At 51.3% G+C, this 20,000-nt stretch overlaps 1 protein-coding gene across 2 annotated transcripts in view; it reads right to left on the bottom strand.

The window, feature by feature from the left end:
• The window catches only part of BBS9 (Bardet-Biedl syndrome 9), a 340,104-nt gene that overhangs the window by 79,652 nt on the left and 240,452 nt on the right, over window positions 1-20,000 (bottom strand). The window contains exon 19 of one of the 2 annotated variants that reach the window (XM_056804266.1): window positions 6,017-6,199. The exons of the other annotated variant lie outside the window; for it this stretch is intronic. Coding sequence (XP_056660244.1) covers window positions 6,017-6,199 — 183 coding nt within the window. The remainder of the gene's footprint in view (window positions 1-6,016; window positions 6,200-20,000) is intronic. 2 annotated transcript variants of the gene reach the window in all.

Here is a 20,000-nt window from a genome sequence, read left to right as displayed (position 1 = left end):
CCTGCTACAGGGTTCTCTATTCTCCGCACAGAGAAAAAGGGACGACCAAGATTCTTCTCTTAAGGAAGAAGGTCCTCACTTGGTGGATGACTGGAATTTGAATCAAGGGAGATGGAGGTTCTTCTCTCGCTCACTATCTTCCTTTAGAAACTGCTTTTGAGAGAAAAATTCTTCTTAATATATTAATGTGGTTTCTGGTAGAGAGCATGTGTTTATCATAGGCAATCCTTTGGCTTGAGAAGGGACTTGTCAAGACTCACTTGAAAGGCTTCAAGTGTGCCCAGGCGTCACAGGAGAGTCTTAATGTCGTGACCACGGCGTGGGCCTGGGCTGAAGGATGACTCAGAGGCTTCATCCTTACCACTATTCATGGTTCTTTTCAAAAGAGTCACAAAAGAAGGAAGCACTTGGAAATCAGCAAGAGGAGCTGAATCTTCTTTCTGTGGTTGCGCCATAATAACACGGGAAATTAGCAGGAAAGCAAGATTTAGCTACTCTCTGAGTGCAGTAAGAAGGGCATAGACAGAAACATCCATATACATGCTGCAGCCTAAGGATGTACTGGCAACAAGAGAACTAGACTAAATCTGAGCCCCGAACTCTTCGCTCCGATCGAGTGGCAGCATCAGAGTGGCTCATATTCTGCTGTAGACTGTGCTTTGGGAAGGCTGGAATCAGAGGGTAAAAGGGGACTCGGGATTTAGATTCTAGTATATTGGACATCTTCAAGAAAGAAGATGGAGTATGCTGAAAGGGTATGAGTTGCATCGAATGGCCAATGGCAGCGCCTTCCACTTTGAACTTCTATGAAGCCGGAACTGTTCAGCCTGGAAAAAAGATGACTTGGAGGGGATAAGACAGCTCTTTTTAGGCATCTGAAAGGCAGTGATGTGAAAAGGAAATTCAACTTTATAGTAGCTCTCTTTCTGCAGTCGGAAAGAATGGGAAATCGAAAGTGTGCCCATCCACTGGGGAATGGAATGAAATATTACTATGCCATGAGAAGTGATGGAGGAGATGGTTTCAGAGAAACCTGGGACGACTTGTCTGAACTAATGCTGAGTGAACAGAACCAGGAGAGCAATTTTCATAACAACAACTCTACAAAAACACAGTTTTGAAAACTGGAACAATTCTGATCAATGCACTGATCATCCACAACTCTGGAGGACTGATGACGAGCGTGCCACCCCTTCCTGACAGACAGTGATAGATTGAGGGGGCAGAAGAAGGGGTGCCATTTTGGATATAGTCATTGTGGGAATTTGTTTTGCTAAACTATGTTTATTAGAAAGACAGAGATATAAGTGAGAAAGAGAGAGAAGAGAGAGAGAGAGACAGAGAGACAGAGAGAGACAGACAGAGACAGAGACAGAGAGAGAGAGGAAGAGAGAGAGAGAGAAAGAGAGAGAGACAGAGAGAGAGAGAGACAGAGAGAGAGAGAGACAGAGAGAGAGAGGAAGAGAGAGAGAGGGAGAGAGAGAGACAGAGACAGAGACAGAGAGACAGACAGAGACAGAGAGACAGAGAGACAGAGAGAGAGAAAGGAGAGGGAGAGAGACAGACAGACAGACAGACAGACAGACAGAGGGAGGAAGAGAGACAGACAGAGAGAGAGAGAGAGAGAGAGAGAGAGAGAGAGAGAGAGAGAGAGAGAGGAGCTGAGCTGGTATAGAAATGAGCTGAGGTGGGTCTAGATGCTGCCTTAAGTGAAAGCTCCAAGTAGAAATTTACTGGTGGAAAGAGGCACCGCGAAGACAGAGGCATTATAGTAGATGTTTACAATAGGCTCTCCAAAACAATAATAATAACAACAACAACACTAAGACATATGTGTGTGTGTGTGTGTGTGTGTGTGTGTGTGTGATAATTGCAACGTTTAATCTGCATCACTAACATTTTCTCTGCCACTTTCGTAAATCTAAACAATCCAGAAAACCCTCACTGGGCCCCTGCTATGTGCCATTTGCCAACTCCCCGGTGGAAGAGCTCCCACTGACAAGTTACTCATGTGTCAGGCTCCAGACTCTCCAGGCCACCCTTGGGCTGAGGTATTTCTGGGGGTTGCTACACAGGTTTTGTTTTTCTTTTCAGCAGTGCTGGGGAAGGGCTGGGAGGGTTAATAATCCGTTTCTGTTCATTAAACATTTAATGTACATGTTTTTACATTTAAAATCATAAGAAGAGGAGCTCGGCCTGCCTCCCTCGGCCCCGGAGGACATATCGAGGAACCGCGGGTGGATGTGGAGAGGCAGAAGCGTTCCCAGTTAAAGCCATGAGGAGAATGAGCCGCTAGATGTAGTCAGTCGGTTGCTGGAGGGTGGATGTTCCATATGGCCCAGTTTGGATGAGAGGACCTCGAACGCGGAGCTTCTGGTGCTACAGGGGCCTCGAAAGAAGACTCCTGGACTAAGGAAGGACGTGTCTCTCGCATGCTGGTCAATGGCTTGCTCACGAGGCATCGGGGGAGGGCACGAGGCACAAGGCAGGTTGAGGGATCCACGCGGCAGCTGCGGCGGAGGATGCTCTTCCCCACACACAGGCTGTGTAAGTGGAAGAAAGGAAGCGGGAAGGATCCGCTGGCAGAGGAGGCTGACGTTCTGTTTGCAGACCCTCCCAGAAGAGAGCAAAAGAGCCCAAGCGTAACTGGAGGAAACGTGTCGGAAATCGGGCTGCGGCACTCACCGGGACGGCCCTTTGCCCGCTGAATAGTGACCACGTGAGTCCAACGTTGCTTCTTCGAGCGACACTCCAATAAGCTAAAGTTAACCAAGAAAGCCCGTCCTCGATCAACGTGACTGTCGGAGGAAGGCCGGGAGAGTCTCCCAGAGAAGCGCCTCCGTGGCGGGGGACGCGCAGGGCATTCTGTAGCTGCTCCGATGCCCCCATTCGGAGCCCGGCACCGGCGCGGTCCACGCTGTCCTCCCGACCATGAGGAGGGACGTCTGGCGGGGATGCTCCACGCGCAAAGGGCAGATGGCAGCCAGGAGGGGGCAGCGGCAGGCCCTAAGCGCTCCCCGAGGATCAGAGGGGGGCAGGGAGTGTTTCCAGAAGGCTGGGGTCCGGCTCCGGGGCCATTACCTTAAATGATGGAGTCTCAATTTAAAATCACTTTCGCCTCCCTCCAGCTGGCTCGCCGGGCCGCACAACCCTTCACGTGAGCCCGCGCCACTTGGGGGTTCCATCGCCCGAGTCTCAGGGCTTCTTGGCCTTTTCCCTGGGGGGGGGGACAGGGAGGGAGGGAGGGAGGGAGGGAGGGAGCGAGGGAGGGAGGGAGCGAGGGAGCGAGGGAGCGAGGGAGCGAGGGAGGGAGGGAGCGAGGGAGGACGGTTTGGGCCGGCTGCTCCCGACAAACACAAACACAACAACCCCGGCAGGGCACAGCACGTTCTTCCAAGCACTTCCTTTCACCACTGCCTCTCCAACGCTGGTGGGGAGCGCGGCGCACGAGCCCAGAGCTTCTGTCCGCAAATAGCAGCTGCACGTCGGCAGCGACCCCCCCAGACCCCCCTCCCCACTCCACCGAGGCCCAAATCACTTTCAGACTTCTGCGGCCTCTTAATAACTTCAACATGGGGCGCCTTTTCGGCTTCGGGGAAGCGGCTTCTCCCCCCACGGTCCCCGGCCGTCCACGCTGCACGGGAGGCTCTGGGTAGGGAGCCCGTCCAACACCCTGATCTGTGAGGGATTAGGAGCCCCCCTATCGGAACCACAGACACGACGGCCGAGGCCGAGCTTTCCTTTTGTTCCTGCAAAGCCGTCCTGCGCGCTGGGCCCCACAGGAGCCTGAGCAGAAGGCCTGAAAAGCAGCTGCAGAGCCCCGCGCCCTCCCCTGCCTGCCGGCCCCTTCCTTCCCCGAGCCGGGGGCTGCACTCTGCTACTGCCAACAGGAGCGAGGGTCCTGCTTTGGGGGGGCGGCCACCCCTCGGAGGGACACAAAGGCCCCGCTCTCAGGGGACCCCTTTCTTACGCCAGAGGCCACGGGGGCTTGTTCTGCTCTCAGCTTCTTTCCAGGACTTGAGAAGCAGCACAGGCTTATCGGGGCGATCTCGCCTCCCGCCTCTGCCTGGCCTCCGCCGACGGTGACTGTGATGGGCTGTGGCCAAAGCCATCAGAGCCTCTCGGACCCGGACACGCAGCCTGTCCCCGGGCTCAGGCCCAAAGCCCTTCCGCTCTGTGGCTCTGCCGGGTCTCTCCTGGGCTCACAGGCCAGGACCTCGGGACCCCCGTCCAGCCGCGGCAGTCTTGACACTCCCCTCCAAGCCTCAGACGAGCAATGAGGGATGACTCTGGGAGGGACGGGCGCCAAGGAAAGGGGCTTGGCTGGTGTGTCCCCCCCGGATCGCCCGGCCAGAGCCGTCCGTTCTGGGGCTCTGAAGGGCCCCAGAGCGCACGATGGTCTCCCAGCAGGCGCGGGCCTGGGGCTCGACCACAAAGGGCCGACGAGTGGCGGCTCCTCGAGTTCCACGGCGTCTGGGTCCTCTCGGGCTTTGGCGGCCCGTCCCAAAACGTGGCCCGTAGGACGCTCCCTCTGTTCTTCGTGGGGCCCCTGAGGCACCCGGCGGGGCCGTGTGGTCTCGGGCCGTGAAGGGCTGCTTCTCGTTCAGGGCCCCCTTTCCGTCCCGTCCGTGTCCCGTGCCTGTCTGAGGGGGTCCGTCGTGGCTCTCCCCCAGCTAAGTGTGCTTTCCAGCCCTCTGTTCTCCGGTGTCCAGGGCAGCCCAAGGAGCAAGCCCCAGGCCGGGCTGACACGCGGAGAGCAGCGCGGCAGGGCCGGCTCTCCGGCAGCGCCGCGCTTCCTCCTGCAGGCTCCCTTTGCAGCGTTTCACCGGACCGACGCGCTGACTGTTTTCCCAGCAGTTTTCCACGTTCAGGTCAAGGCGCTCCATCAAGGACCGGGTCCTCTTTGGTTCCTTTTCAAATACAGGCGATGGAAAAACTGACCCCAACCTCGGTAGCACTTCACCCACTTAGTGCTTAGGAATCTGGGATACGGAACGGCAAGACGTCGTAATTAAAACTGCTGAATGCCATTTAAAAATCCCTCTTTGTGTGAAGAACCCTTACGAGAGAGCCCAAGTTCCCGCCCCCCGGAACGCGCTCCCACTTCTAGCTCGGGGACCCTTTCCGCGAGGCTCTCTGAGTTCTCCCATCCACATCAGAGCTGTCTAAAGCGAAGGCTGCCAAGTAAAACTGTCCTAGAGTTCTCGTGGCGCCCCCAGACCCTCCAAGAACCGTCCGCCCGGCTTCCGGGCGTCAGAAGAGCAGGGAAAAACCACCAGGTGGCCCCAGAAAACCCGCCTTCATCCCGGACTTCTACCAGGCTTCAGGAGGGGGAGGGCACGAGGCCTCGGCGGGGGGCCGGGGAGGGCGCGAGGCCCCGGCGGGGAGCCAGGGAGGGCGCGAGGCCCCGGCGGGGGGCTGGGCAGGGCGCGAGGCCCCGGCGGGGAGCCGGGGAGGGCGCGAGGCCCCGGCGGGGAGGGCGCGAGGCCCCAGCAGGGAGGGCGCGAGGCCCCGGCGGGGGGCCGGGCAGGGCGCGAGGCCCCGGCGGGGGGCCGGGGAGGGCACGAGGCCTCGGCGGGGAGGGCGCGAGGCCCCGGCGGGGGGCCGGGGAGGGCGCGAGGCCCCGGCGGGGAGCCAGGGAGGGCGCGAGGCCCCGGCGGGGGGCCGGGCAGGGCGCGAGGCCCCGGCGGGGAGCCGGGGAGGGCGCGAGGCCCCGGCGGGGAGGGCGCGAGGCCCCAGCAGGGAGGGCGCGAGGCCCCGGCGGGGGGCCGGGCAGGGCGCGAGGCCCCGGCGGGGGGCCGGGGAGGGCACGAGGCCTCGGCGGGGAGGGCGCGAGGCCCCGGCGGGGGGCCGGGGAGGGCGCGAGGCCCCGGCGGGGGGCCGGGGAGGGCGCGAGGCCCCGGCGGGGGGCCGGGCAGGGCGCGAGGCCCCGGCGGGGGGCCGGGCCCGCGGCCCGCTGCGCCTCCCCTGCACGTCTCTCGCAGCCCTTCCCCGTGCCAAGCGGGCAGAGCCTTACCAGATCCTGGGAGTCCTGCTGTAGTGGCAAGAAAGCCGCCTGCAGAATGGCGATCTGGTCGGCGCTGAGCTTCTGCCACAGGCCGAGCAGCGTGATCACCAGGTGGGTGGCGCTCTGGAGCCGGCTGAAGGAGCGCCGGAGGTTGCCATGGTTCTCCTCGGCTGCATCCGCCAGCGCGATCACCTGCAGGAAGAGCAAAGGGGAGCAGGTCAGAGGCCGGAGGCCCCAGCACGTGCCCGCTGTGACTTAGGGCCGCCCAACAGGCGCGGCTCTCCATGGAGACAAGCTGTTCTGGGCCAAGGCAGACGCGCCGAGGCCCCCGATCCCCAGGGCGGAAGGGGAGGGGCCACTTCCCCGATCCCGGGCCTACTGCCGTGCGTTCATGTGGGGAGTCAGGCCGGGCTCCTGCTAAGCACTGGGGAGGCACCAGATCCTGCCTCTGCGAGCTCAGCCTAGCCGGGAGGACGCCATGGAAAAAGGGAAGCAACCCTACGCCGAGGGCATCTCACAGGTTGCCCTGACGGCCGAGAGGGCAATCCGGGGAGGCCTGAAGGAGGAGGAGGCACCTGAATCGAGCCAAGGGGGTAAGAGGAGGAGGTAGGGAAGAAGCACATTCCAGAAATGGGGAGCAGACAGCCAGGCCCAAGGCAGGAGCCTCCCATGAACGCCGCGCTGGGCTGCTGGGTGAGGGTCAGAGTTGGGCAGTCATCCCAGAAAGGCAGGCTGGAATGGGACGGCGAAGGGCGCTGACTGCTAAAGAAAGGAGTTGGTGTTTGATCCGGAAGCCGGGGGGGGGGGGAGCCACCGAGCGCCGGGCAAGGCCGGGGCTTTGGGACACGAGCACACGAGCACACGGAAGGGAGCGCGGCAGAGAGCAGGCAGCGCGGCGGCCGGCGGTCCTGGGCGAGCAGAGAAGGGAAGAAGGTCCGCCTCGGCAAGGGACGCGCAGAATGCGGGAGGGGGAGCATCAGCCACGGAGGCCCTGCCTGGCTCGCCGGATCGCCGGGTGCTCCACAGTGAGCGAGGGGGCCGCGATGTCCATGTGCTCTAACAGCCGGCCTCATCCTGGCTTCCATCCCAAGGATTCCCACCACGTAAACTCCGTCTGTTTTCGCCCTTTACAGTCCTAACCTCACGTTAGCCCTTTCTGAGCACACTACGGGGAGTCAACAGAAAGAGACCGAGTCAGCGCGGGGCCGCTCTGACTAAGGGGGGGGGGGGGCCGGCACCGAGCCAAGCTTGAGGCAGGACCAGGGAGGGGGATGGAGCGCATCCGGGGACCCATGCGAAGGTGGGCTTCCCACAGCACGCTGCTCGAGTCACGTCGTCTTGAGCACAAACGGAGGGAGAGGGCTGGGCAGGGAGTGTTCGCTTTCCGCTGCCAAGTCCGCTCAGGACGACACTGGCAGGCCAGAGCAGCATGGTGGGGCTTGTGAGCGCGCGTGTGGAAAGACAGACCTGGGAGCGACAACGAGATGGAGCATCCCAGCTGCCCTGGACGGGGTCTTTTAACACCTCGGGGAATCCTGTGCTCATTCAAAGGACTCCACCTACCGGGCCAAGAAGCCACGCCACGTCCACAGGCTGCCGGTCCTGGCCGAGGGGGGAGGCCCCGAGTCCGGAGGACCCTAGAACAACGCGTGGGTCAGAGTCCCCGGTGGGTGGGCTGACCTTCATTCGGGGAGGAGGCGCCGAGGATGGGAGCTGGCCCTCCTGAGCACCTTTACCTCCCCCAAGTGCAGGGAGGGAGAGGCTCCGGGTCTTCTCATGCCCACAGACACAAACGGAATCTATATTAAGAGCATCTCCTCCATCCCCTTCTTATGTCTAGACAACAAAACGAAAGCCAAGCCCTGACCTTTGGCCTTTGCCAATTTCCAAGGCAGACGTGTTCACACGGAAGACTTTAACGATTGTCTCTTTCAAGCTGGCTCCAGCACGCCTGTGCTTAGAGACAGAGACATGATGTACCAGGTGTGCCTGCGCGGAAATGCCAATCCCTACAAATAGACTTGAGGGACTGAGTGGGGGGATAGGAAGCCACCCCCACAAGGCTGCCGTCTGCCAAATGGGAGCAGAGGACGAGCTTTCTTTCCTTTGTCGATTTAGGAATATCGGATGACTAGATAGACACAAAGAAGAGACCAGCACTCAGTTTTGCCCAACAAGTCCTTGAGGCATGACCGCCATTTTGTGCTGGCTGCTGCTCACTGAGAAGACCACCTAAGGGAAGGATTTGGAAGTCTCCAGGGGCTTTCCCTCGTCTGGAATGATATGAGATATCGGACCGGGATGATACACTTTGATTCAGAGGGGCCTCCGGTGCCTCCCACATCCCCACTTCTCCTTTTAGAGCTGAGGAAATGGGGAATGCAACGACTTCCTTGAGGTCACTGAGAGAATAAGGGCCAAGCCTAGAATCAAAGCAAGGTTTCCTGACCACAAGTCCAGCGGCTTTTCTGCTCATGATCTCAAAGTAAACTACAGATAAATGACGGGATGTCTCGGCACCTGGAAGCCCGAGCAGCTCCATCCAACGCAGCTGTACTAGAGTGGCCATCGCGTGAAGCTCATCCCAGGACACAGCGCCAGTCCTGAGCAGGCCCACCCAAAAGAACCAAAGGACGCGCGTGTCTACCACCTGGCGTAAGATCCCCGGCCCCCGTGCAATCGCCAGCCGCTGGCCGCGTGCCAATAACCGCTACGTGGCCTGAGCATCCACGGGAGCCAAGGGAACCCGGAGAGAAGGAGCGTACTCTACAAGGCCGGGATCATGGACTCACTGCCGCAGCTGCTCCTGACAAGGCCCTGGGAAATCTCGGGGCTCACCTTGAACCCAGAAACAAGGCCGACCAGCTGCTAGGGCTTGGCGTCACGTGCAGCCCTGAACTATGGCACGTGCGTGCGTGTGTGTGTGTGCGCGCGTGTGAGTGTGCGCGTGTGAGTGTGCATATTCCCTGGGAACCAGAGAACTGTCGCTATCAAGGTGTTTAGGAAACAATAAATCCTAATGATTTCAAACACAATGTGCCGAGCAGCCTTTGGTTTATGCTTCCAAATTCACGGTTTCCAAATCGAATGGAAAGCCCAGAGGACATGTCCACATCCAAGTGCCCTACTGGCGGATGCCAGAGGATGAAGCGGCGCCCGCCCCCACCCAGGGAGCTGCTTGGAGGGAAAAACTGGACTGACTCATAAAAATTGGTGTGAAATTAATCCCAAATACTTCCAGCTGCCAAGACGGGCTCTAAAATTGGTTACAGGGAAGCAGCCGCAGAACAGACATGAGTCACACGACTGAACCCGGCCAGGGCCAATATCTTCACCCAAACTACTGCCCATTCTGTCACCAAGCTTGAGAGCCGGGAAAGACTTTAGGGTCCATGTGGTCCAGCCCTCTCATTTTACAAGAAAGGAAACTGAGGGCCCTAAAGGCTGTGACTTGCCCTGAATAACACGGGTAGTAGGTGGTGGAGCTGAGATTCGAACTCGAGGCATTGAGGACTTTCCCCTTTTCCTTGCAGTCTTTTACAGTACAGCACAAGCACCAGACTGGGCTTACATGAGCCTACATCTTCTCTACTGTATTCATCAAAGAAAGCTACAAGGACAATGGAAGGATGAGTTATCCTCTGTCAGTCACTTAACATTTTTCAGCTGGCATCTCCAAGTTTTGTTTTGTTTTGCCCCAAAGGCCCTCCCCATCACTTCCCTGAATGACGGCCTCCTGACTGGTCTTCCAGAATCCAGGCTCTCCCATCTTCACAGCTCCCAAATGGACACTTCCAAAGCACAAGCCTTAACTAAGTTATTCTCCTGATCCAAAAAGCTTCTAGAACTCCCTTTGGCCTCTAGAATAAAACATAAACTTCCATTTTGTGGACGGAAATTCTTTCAAAAACTGCCTCCCACCTGTCTGATTTCATATCCTCCTTGTCTACTCTTGGCCTCACACATTCCAAGTTTTACCATGTTTCTTTCTGTTCCTTATATCTAATATTCCATTTCCAATTTCTTTGCCTTTGTCCAAGCTGTCTCCCATGCCTGAAATGGTCTTCTTTCTTACTACCTTGATATCATTTAAGACTCTCTGTAAAACTCACCTGGAAGGGGCATCTACGTGGCTCAGTAGATAGAGCCAGGCCTAGAGGAGGGAGATACTGGGTTCAAATCTAGCCTCAGACCCTTCCTAGCTGTGTGACCCTGGGCAAGTCACTTACCCCCATTGCCTAGCCCTTACCACTCTTCTGCCTTGGAGCCAATATACAGTACTGATTCTAAGATGGAAGATAAAGATGTAAAAAAATACTCACCTAGAGGAACACCTCCTATATTAGGCTTTCCCTGATCCCCCCAAGTTGTTAGTGGAACCCACCCCCAAATTACTTTTCAAATACTTTTTATTTTTATTTTATTTATCAGTATATATATAGTATCTATCATCTGGGAGAATATAATCTCCTTGAGGCAAAAATGCCTAGACCAGTGTCAATTCAACTGATTTGAATCTAAGAAAATGAAACCATTTTTAAAGGATGGATATTTTAAAGAATTTTCCATAAAAACAATAGGGGTTTTTTTGCTATTGTCATTCTAAACAATTCAAAATTAATAGAAAAAAATCATCTCAACATCACAGATTTTCTATTTAGAACCAACAAGACAAAATGAACCTGTTCCCTCTTCTGAAGATGCATTAAAAAGTAGCCACTTAAAAATTTTCTCTTACCCTCAAATGAGAATACACGTAGTGATCTGCAAGAGAACATCTCTCTTCAATAACTTACATCCTTTTATCAGTAGTGTAAAAATAGACTCGAATCCAGGACTTCAATCCCCAGAAATCCTTGCTCTACTTCCCCAGAATGCCCTCTAGTCTCACTGAATTCTCACCTGGGCCGAGAGAGAGGTGGGGTATTTAAACCAGGTTGTGAATAGGCTCGGGCTCTTTTTACTTCCGCTTCGGAGCACACACAGCTCTCCACCTAGCAGGCAAGATGTGAGTGGTTGTGTCTAGGCCTCTCTCTGGCCTAGACACGTGCTTTTCTTATTTGTATATTCTTAGGTTCTCAATCTTAAATAAACCTCTAAAAAAATAATTCTCCTTGCAGAGAGAAACTAATTTCTACCTGCCTCAGTCTCCCCTAAATTTTAATCTTTACAGTAGGACCGCAGCTAAGCTTGGCTCTGAAGCCAATTTCATCACCAGTCAAAGTAAACTTCTTGAGGAGAAGTCACAGCTTTCCTAGGTTTCAAACCTCTAGAAAGCTGAGCTAACTTCACTTTAGTGCAAGTCCTTCCTCTGAAAAGTAGAATCCATTTGCTTGGAAAAGTTCAAGATAATTCCAGAAATATAAAATATAATGTGGGGTATGTAGTAGAAGGAGGCCATAGGCAGGGAAGCAGCTTGCCCCAGACTCCAATCCCAGCTCTGTCACTAACTCTATAGCTTTCGATCAAGCCAGTTTTTTCCACTGTGGCCCTCAGTTTATTCATCTGTAAAACACAAGGGTTGGACTAGATGACTGCTGAGTTTCCTTCAGCTTTCGCCCTCAAAGGTTTTAGATTCAGATGGATGTGACCAGGTTCTTTCTGCTGCTCTGCATTGGTCATGGAGATGCCTCTACTTACAGCCTGGGAGATGTGGGAGGCCTGGCCAGAGAGCAATTCACCCCCGAAAGATCTGGGGCTTTAGTAAACCAAAAGCTCAGGGAGCGTCCACCATGGGTGGCCAAGAAAGGCAATCCAACTCGAGAGGCTACATTCCAAGAAGCTCCGTGTCCCAGATCTCTTTTCCCACTGTCCTCTGCCCTGATGCTTCCCATTCCCAGCCGCTATCCTGCCTCTCACTTACAGGGCAATCCCATCCTCTGGGACTCCTCGCTCTCCCGGCTGCCATTTCCAATATGATGCCGAGACTCGCCGGTTTCCTCTCCAGGATGGCCCCTGCCCCACAATGGTACAGGCCCTCATCTCCTCACACTGGACTGCTGCGACAGCTGTTGGTAGGTCTGCCAGCCTCCAGGTTCTCCCCACTCCAGTCTGTCCTCTATTCAGCCACTCACGTGATTCTCTGAGCATTTTACCCTTCACTCGATAAATACCAATGGTTCCCTGTTGCCTTCAGGTCAAATAAAATACGCTGTAACTGGCATTCAAAGCCCTTCATAACCCAGCCTCCACCTTTCTAGTCCTCTGCAACACTGCAACATGTCCTCTCAATCCCGGGGCCCCGTCTGCCTGGCTAGTTCGAGACTCTCGACCTCCCATTTGGGGGCATTTTCTCTGGCTGAAATGCTCTCTCCTCCACTCTGAATACTGACCTCCCTGGATACCTGCAAGTCCCGACTAGAATCTCAACTTCCGCAGGATGCTTTGCCCAAACCCTTTTCATTTTAGTGCCTTCCTTCAGTTAAGCCATTCCCTATTTATCCTGTATCTCCAGTGCTTTGTGTCTCTTCATTATTTCCTATTTTTATTCTGCATATGGCTTGTTTTGTATATTTTTCTTTGCATGTGGTTTGCCTCAGGGCAAGGATGTCTTTTGCCTCTTTTTCTGAATCTCGAGTGCTTAGCCCAATGCCGGCACACAGTAGGCACTTAAAGTTGTTTACCGACGACTGACCGATCGGACTACATTTGGAGCATTGTGCTCAGTTCTGAGTGGCATAGTTGAAGGGGAGCATTGATAAGCCAGAGAACAACCAGAAGAAAGCAACTAAAATGATATGATAGGAGTAGCTGAAGGCCCTGGGGATGCTTGGCTGGGGGAAGAGAAGATTCAAGGAAGATGGGATAAGCTGTCGTCTTCCTGTAGCTTAAGGGGTGTCACCCACAGAGGCGTCCAATTTGTCCTGCTTGGTCCTACTAGCTGGACTGAAGAGTAAGGATTGTAAGTGGCAAACTTAGACTTGAAATCTAGAAAAGCATCCCAAAGTGGAACGGAATGGAAGGCTGGTCCCTTCTCACTAGAGAGAGGCAATTTCTTGGGTAAGCTTTAATGGCGAAGCCAATATTCTTAAATGGAACACTGTGGAATAGAGGGTCCCTCCCAATCCTGTGCTTCCGTGTTCCTGAAATACCACCTGGGAGTTTTCATCTCTAAAATGAGACAAGAATCGTTAACCTTCTGGGATTGTTGGGAGCTAACAAAGACAAGAAGGAGGGGATTTGGAAGACAGCAAACACCAAAGAAACGGAAGGGATTGTCACGATAATCTAGAGGGGCATTTTTCTCATATGTGTCACATATATGAGATTATATCTATGACACATTACGTCGTGATGTCGTTATTCTCCGCTGTCTCACATCACATACTTAACTATATATAGGGAATTCGCTACAATTCAAAGTTTGACAACTTGGGTAGCTGTCCATTGGTATGTACTTTTGAATGCGGTGAGCATCAAGCATTTTCCTCTACTTGGTTTTTAGATTCTCCGCACATTCCTTCTTATTCTCCTTCCATGCAAAAGTAACCCTTGGATATTTCTGTTCGGCCTTTCCTGATACATTGACAATGGCTGAATGAATTCACCACCAGGAACAAAGTCAGGAAGAGCTTTGGTGAGCCCCGCCATGACCGACCCAACACGTTATGGAGAGGCAGGGGCAGGGAACCCAGGCAGTCAGTGTAAAAAAGCCCAAGGTTTTAGGGAAGCGGGTTGAGTCAGACCAAGGTTGAAGCTCCGAGACTCTCGGTATCTTGGCTTCCCAGTCCAGTATGGATCCCCTCTTTTTGAGAAACCCTTCACCGAGTCTTCCGTCCTCTGGCTTCTGTTACTATGCAGACATCCTGGTACCAACTGGCTTTTCCATTTTTATTTGCTCTCTTACCTCCTCTTCCTTCCTCAAGTAGGGCCTCTCCTCCCCACCTGGGGGCTTGCCTTTTTTTTTTAATCACTGGCATATGTCAAGTGCTCTCCTGAGCAGGACTAGACAATAGCATTAAGGAAAAATGGTTCTTCTGCAAACCCCTTGTAGCGTGATACCGTCTCTTGCCCCCCAACTGACATACTGTAGCTTATCGTTTATCTTTGCTGGCTTTGGGCCAGCAGTCACTCAATGTGACAAGGCTTGTTTTCTAGCCAAGCTTAATTAATTTTGGAGTGAGATTTCAGGAGACACAGTATCAAATGTTTTACTAAAAGCTATATAAATTGTCTTTACTAGAGTCTCTTTATCCATTAATTTACTCATTTTATTTTCCTTTTACAGGACATAACTTGGGGATGAATTGTTCTCTAGAAATCCCCTGTGACATATTACTCCCTGAGAAAGACATAGTTCTTTTTTTTTTTTTTTTAATTTTTTTTGCACTATTTAAGAAGTTAGAAAATAAGTTACTTTAAAAACAGAGCCAGGAAGCAGATTAGAGATTTCAAATTTAGGACAAAAAGCTCAGCTATTTCCCACCTCATGGTCCATAATTCAGCCTTGACTTGACCAAAACTTTGCACATAGTGAATAATCAATCAGGTGCCTCCATTACAATAAAGCCTAAAAGCCAGCCCAAGAAAAAGGGAAACTTTCGGTCCACCTCGCATCTCTAAACCACTGACAAGGGCTCTATCCTTACAGAGCCCACATGAGGTGCCACGCCAACAAGAGAAGCGTCTCCTGGTGTGTGTGTGTGTGTGTGTGTGTGTGTGTGTGTGTGTGTGTGTGCACGTGCATGTGTGTGTGCACGTGTGTGTGTGCGTGTGTGTGCGTGTGTGTGTGTGTGTGTGTGTGTGTGTGTGTGTGTGTGTGTGTGTGTGTGCTCAGGCTGATCCATCTTCTACCCTTTAGGAGAGAGCTGTAAGGGATATTCAGGGAAGATCGTGACTCCCCCTTGTGCCAGCCAGGGGCTCCAAGCACACCAGCTGCCCCACTAAGCCATCTCTGAAGATGGGCTCGACCAGGCCTCAGCTCCATAGGTGACTTAGGGAGGTGTCTACCCCTGCACCCAGAGGCTGAAAGGGCTAGTGACCATGCACCCTGGGGATCTGCTAAAGGAACTGGGAATACTGAGCTTGCAGGTGAGACTTAGAGGGGACATCATAATGTCCAAAAGTATCTGAGGATTGTCATGTGAAAGGAGGATCCACTTTGGTCTGACTGACCCAATACACGTAGACAGACAAAAGTCGCAAAAAGGCAATTTTAGACTTTGGCTGGAACATCTAAATATAAACTGTTATAATGTGGAAATGTTAAATGAAGAAGATATAAGTATCCATGGATAAGTTGACTTAAGAGGTGAATTTTACCCTTTCCATAAAATGTATTCACCAAATGGACAAGTAACTCAATCAGCCAAATGGAAACTAACACCATTTTTTTTGGTTAACTTTGTGCTAAAAATAAAATTATTCCCAAACTAACTTCTATTTTTACCTTTTTCCCCCCTTTTTTCTGGCTGACCAAATTTTTACCCCTTTCCATAAAGCTACCTATAGTAAAATGAAATCCTAGTCTTAAAATAATAATTAATGGAATCAAGTTGTAAAAAGAAGAATGAATATTCTCTGGACTATGGTTACTTATTCAACAGTTCGCTCTTAAATTTCAACTGTACGGTTGGCAATGTCATAGCTCATTTTACAAGCCATAGAGAATTCTGGGGACTTCCCTTTCCAAAATCAACATCAATGAGATTTGATCTGAATGGTTTCTAAGTTTAGAAACCCTTTTATTAATGTTGCATATGGCATTCCTACATAAAGACATTTTAATAATTACATAGCCAACCGCATGGGCCTCAATGCCATCTCCCATGTACAAAAATGATAGATGGATTGGGTGGGTGTCCACCAAAGCATTTAATTAGCTTAGTGGGTGGCTTGTAAGACACACAATTACATGTCTACATAAATTCAACTATTTAGCAATCTGGGCAAACTTTATTTCTATTCTGGACACGGTAGTTGACAAATTCTTGACTTGCCTTGAAGATCATTATATTCTCTAAAAGGAAAAAAGTCAAGAGAAACTATTATTTTAGACTTAATTTTAATGAACAAAGACAGTAGCCAGAGGAGAAATGACAGAAACCTTAGGAGGAACTGACCAGATCATTCTGGTCCTCACAAAAGGTAGATAAGGAGAGCATTTCCACTAAAGACAAGGATAAGAAAACATATAGCCAAGCGGAGCAAAGATTGAAAATGATACCATATGAAGCAGGTCAATAAAACTGATTAGCTCATTTTCTAATCCAAGAGGCAGAAAGCCAGCACAAGCTCTGATATTTGGCCAGGCTCTGCCACAGCTTCAGGAGAACAAAGCCAAGTTTAGTTAGTGAATGCAACCAGGCAGTGATGGGGTAGAAGCTAGCACCTAGGCTGGGGCATCAGGAGAAGGGGATTACAAGAGAGGACACTGAATGGTCTTAGCTCCAGGCTTGGTTTTCTGTCTCAGGCCAGGTTTGAGGAATAGAACCAAAAGGGAAAGCAAGAACCAGATACCACATCCAAACTGTAGCAGGTCAGCCACAGGGACAGACTGGAGAGGGATCAGGACCAGTTAGGGACAGTTCAAACCAGCCAAGAACCCAGGAAAAAGTCTCAACGTAGAAGCGACAGCTCTGAACAGAGATAGGAGGAAAACCAAACCAAACCATACTTTATCTACAGTGAAAAAATATTAAGAGTTAAGAAAAATTCAAGAGATAAGCCTGGAAGATAAGAGTAAATGGTCTACAGGTATAAGTATAGACTTTCAAAAATAGCTTGGGACATAAGAATTGGTGTGGCTGAAAGAAATGGAGCAAGAGCTAAAAAATGAACACATAACTCTTGAGGAAAAAACTGGAAGGAAAACAAACCATTTAGAACAAAAGGGGAAAAACGTGACCCAAGGAGAATATTCTCTGAAAAAAGAATGGAGCAAAACAGATCAATGCTTCAATTTGCAACCAAAATATGAAAACCAAGGTCAAAAGACTGAACAATTGGAAAGAATGCGTGAGGCATCCATGATCAAAAACAACTGATTGAGGAAAAAAGGAGAGATAATCCCAGAAAACCATGACCAAACAAAACACCTGGATGCAACATTTCTGAAAAGAATACTGCCCAAATTCAGTCAAACTAGAGAGCCAAGTGAAAATACAAAGAATCCATTCATCACCTCCTGAATGAAACACAAAATTGAAAACACCCAGGAATGTCATAGCCAAAATCCAGTTTCCTGGTCAAAGAAAAAAATAAAAGCATTTGGAAGTGCTCAAATATCCAGCAACCATCAGAGTCAGGATCACATGAGACTAGGGTACCAATTACAATAAAGGAGAGGAAATCTTGGAATGTGATACAAAAAAGGGAAAAGGAAAAGAAAAGAATATCTTATTGTGAAAAACTGAAGAAGTAACTCAACACAGTAAAATGGATCTTAAACAGGAGTTTCAAAAATTCCTGATGAAAATAATCAAAACTGGGTAGAATATTTGAAATGTATATGGAGACAAACAATTCTAGGAAGGTAAATACATATGGCCAACCAGAAAGGGTCTACATGATGCTTCTAACAGGAAGAGAAGAAACAAGTGTCCCTTCAAAATCAAGCTATCTCTAGGGGTCAGGGAAAGAATAAAGAACAAAGGATGCTATTCCCCATTACATAAGCCATCAGAGAATATGAACAAACAGTTCTAAAAAGAACTGTAAAGTATTCACACCTATATGAAAAAAATGCCCCCAAATGACTAATAATAAGAGAAATGCAAATCAAAACAACCCTGAAGTTTCATCTAACACTGAGTAAATTAGAAAGAATTACCAAAAAGAGCAACAGTCAGTGTGGGAGGAGTTATAGGGAGACAGGCAGAAATAATGCAAACTGGGGTGGGTTTTAAGGACTGAATGGGACTTTGGATTACAAGGAATGTCAAAGAGAATCTGGCTAGAAAGTACACTTTTATCAAGAGTTTCTGTTCTCCTGGCCCCTTCTCTAGCATAGGTCACTGTGTCCTTACAAGGCTATCCATGAAGAGTCATCTTTGATAGACACATTAAAATGTGTGAAACTTGTAGGCCTGAACTGTAATGATTAAGACCCTGGGAGATAAAGAAGGGACCAATGTCAGATGGGGCTAAATTCAAATATAAACTAAAGAATTAGACCTATTGCCAAAACAATACTTCTGTGCTTGAATCACAAGGTCTATGTCGGAGAAGCCCACATGCGGACCAAATTGTTAGCACTATGATTGATTTCCCTGTCCCATTAAACTCTGGGGAGCCCTGCATTCTGAGCTTTAGGCCTATGTTATACATCTTGGATTCTTCCTCATCCTCTTGGTACAGAGTAATGTTTATTTTACAAGAGCCTGCAGTTTTCTTGCCCCAAGCTCTAAGCAATTTAACAGAGTATTGCAGAATAACATGGTAAGATGATAGCCTGAGAATAAGACTGCCCAGTAGGATGGCGATTTGGAAGAACCCTGACCATGGGAATACAGTCTATTGTGAACATAGTTTCCAAGGAAGGGAGGGAGGGAGGGAAGGAAGGGAAGGAGGGAAGGAGGGAAGGAGGGAAGGAGGGAAGGAGGGAAGGAGGGAGGGAGGGAGGGAGGGAGGGAAGGAAGGAAGGAGGGAAGGAGGGAAGGAAGGAAGGAGGGAAGGAAGGAAGGAAGGAAGGAAGGAAGGAAGGAAGGAAGGAAGGAAGGAAGGAAGGAAGGAAGGAAGGAAGGAAGGAAGGAAGGAAGGAAGGAAGGAAGGAAGGAAGGAAGGAAGGAAGGAAGGAAGGAAGGAAGGAAGGAAGGAAGGAAGGAAGGAAGGAAGGAAGGAAGGAAGGAGGGAAGGAAGGAGGGAAGGAAGGAAGGAAGGAAGGAAGGAAGGAAGGAAGGAAGGAAGGAGGGAAGGAAGGAGGGAAGGAAGGAAGGAAGGAAGGAAGGAAGGAAGGAAGGAAGGAAGGAAGGAAGGAAGGAAGGAAGGAAGGAAGGAAGGAAGGAAGGAAGGAAGGAAGGAAGGAAGGAAGGAAGGAAGGAAGGAAGGAAGGAAGGAGGGAGGGGAAGGAGGGAGGGAGGGAGAGAGGGAGGAAGGGATTAATGACTATTTTTTTTTGCAAATTGCTCTAGATTAGATTATCTCTGTCTTGCCACTAACAAGAAAATCACCAGTACTCCAATCAAAAAGTCCCCTTCAGGATGTATGACAATATATGTGCTGAATATCAGCCAAAGTTCTAATTTTCTAAGTTCTAACTTTGTCGCCCCGGGCTGACTACCAACTGGTAGCTATATTCCACAGCCGAGAGATGTCGTCAGTGGTCAGACCACTGCTAAAATAAAGGCCACCTTTGTAAAGCCACTGGTGCAGATGCCACTTGTGCTTTCTCCATAGGAGAGTGTATACTGCTGAGGAAAGCATACAGTTAGAGAAAGGGAAGGTTTGCAGGGCCCTGTGGTAGGCCAGAGCCTGGGCACTCTCCTGCCTTCTTCACCAGTGTTTCCTCACAAGGGTTGGAGGCCTGACTGCCTCCGGGGGTAAAGGCTCAGCCGGTGGGAATCCTTTCCCCACCGTGGCCTGGGCCCAAGGCAGCCCCAGCATCTGCAGACCAGCATCTGCAGACGGGCCACGGCCGGCTAAAGGATCACTCCCCTAAGAAGTCTCCCTTGGCTGAATCAGTGGAGCGTCCTCAAGGCCTAACTCTGTGGGAAGCCACAATTACTCTCTAAGTCAACCTCTTTTTAACTGTGGAATGACTTTGTTTCCCGTTTTGTCCTCACAGTGAGTTGGGCCAGGCTCAGGCCAGGCCCACAAAGGATTCTTCTGCCTAAGAGACAAATAAGCATCCAAGCCGTCGCTTCTCGGACTTTTCAGCGCCCAACAACTCCTTACCATGACAGAGGCCCGCCTGGCCGCCCGCCCTCCCCCCAAAGAACTTCTGCTCCTGGCTTAGGTTGGCCAACACTGCCCGGTAGCATGCCGGGGCCAAGTGCTGGGGCCAGGGACCCCCGGGAAGGCTCTTGGCACTCGCACGGCCCTACAGGGCCGGGCT

Source organism: Monodelphis domestica, chromosome 7 (assembly GCF_027887165.1).
Source record: "Monodelphis domestica isolate mMonDom1 chromosome 7, mMonDom1.pri, whole genome shotgun sequence".
NCBI classification, from domain to species: Eukaryota; Metazoa; Chordata; class Mammalia; order Didelphimorphia; family Didelphidae; genus Monodelphis; species Monodelphis domestica.
This window is presented reverse-complemented; position numbering and strand designations above follow the sequence as displayed.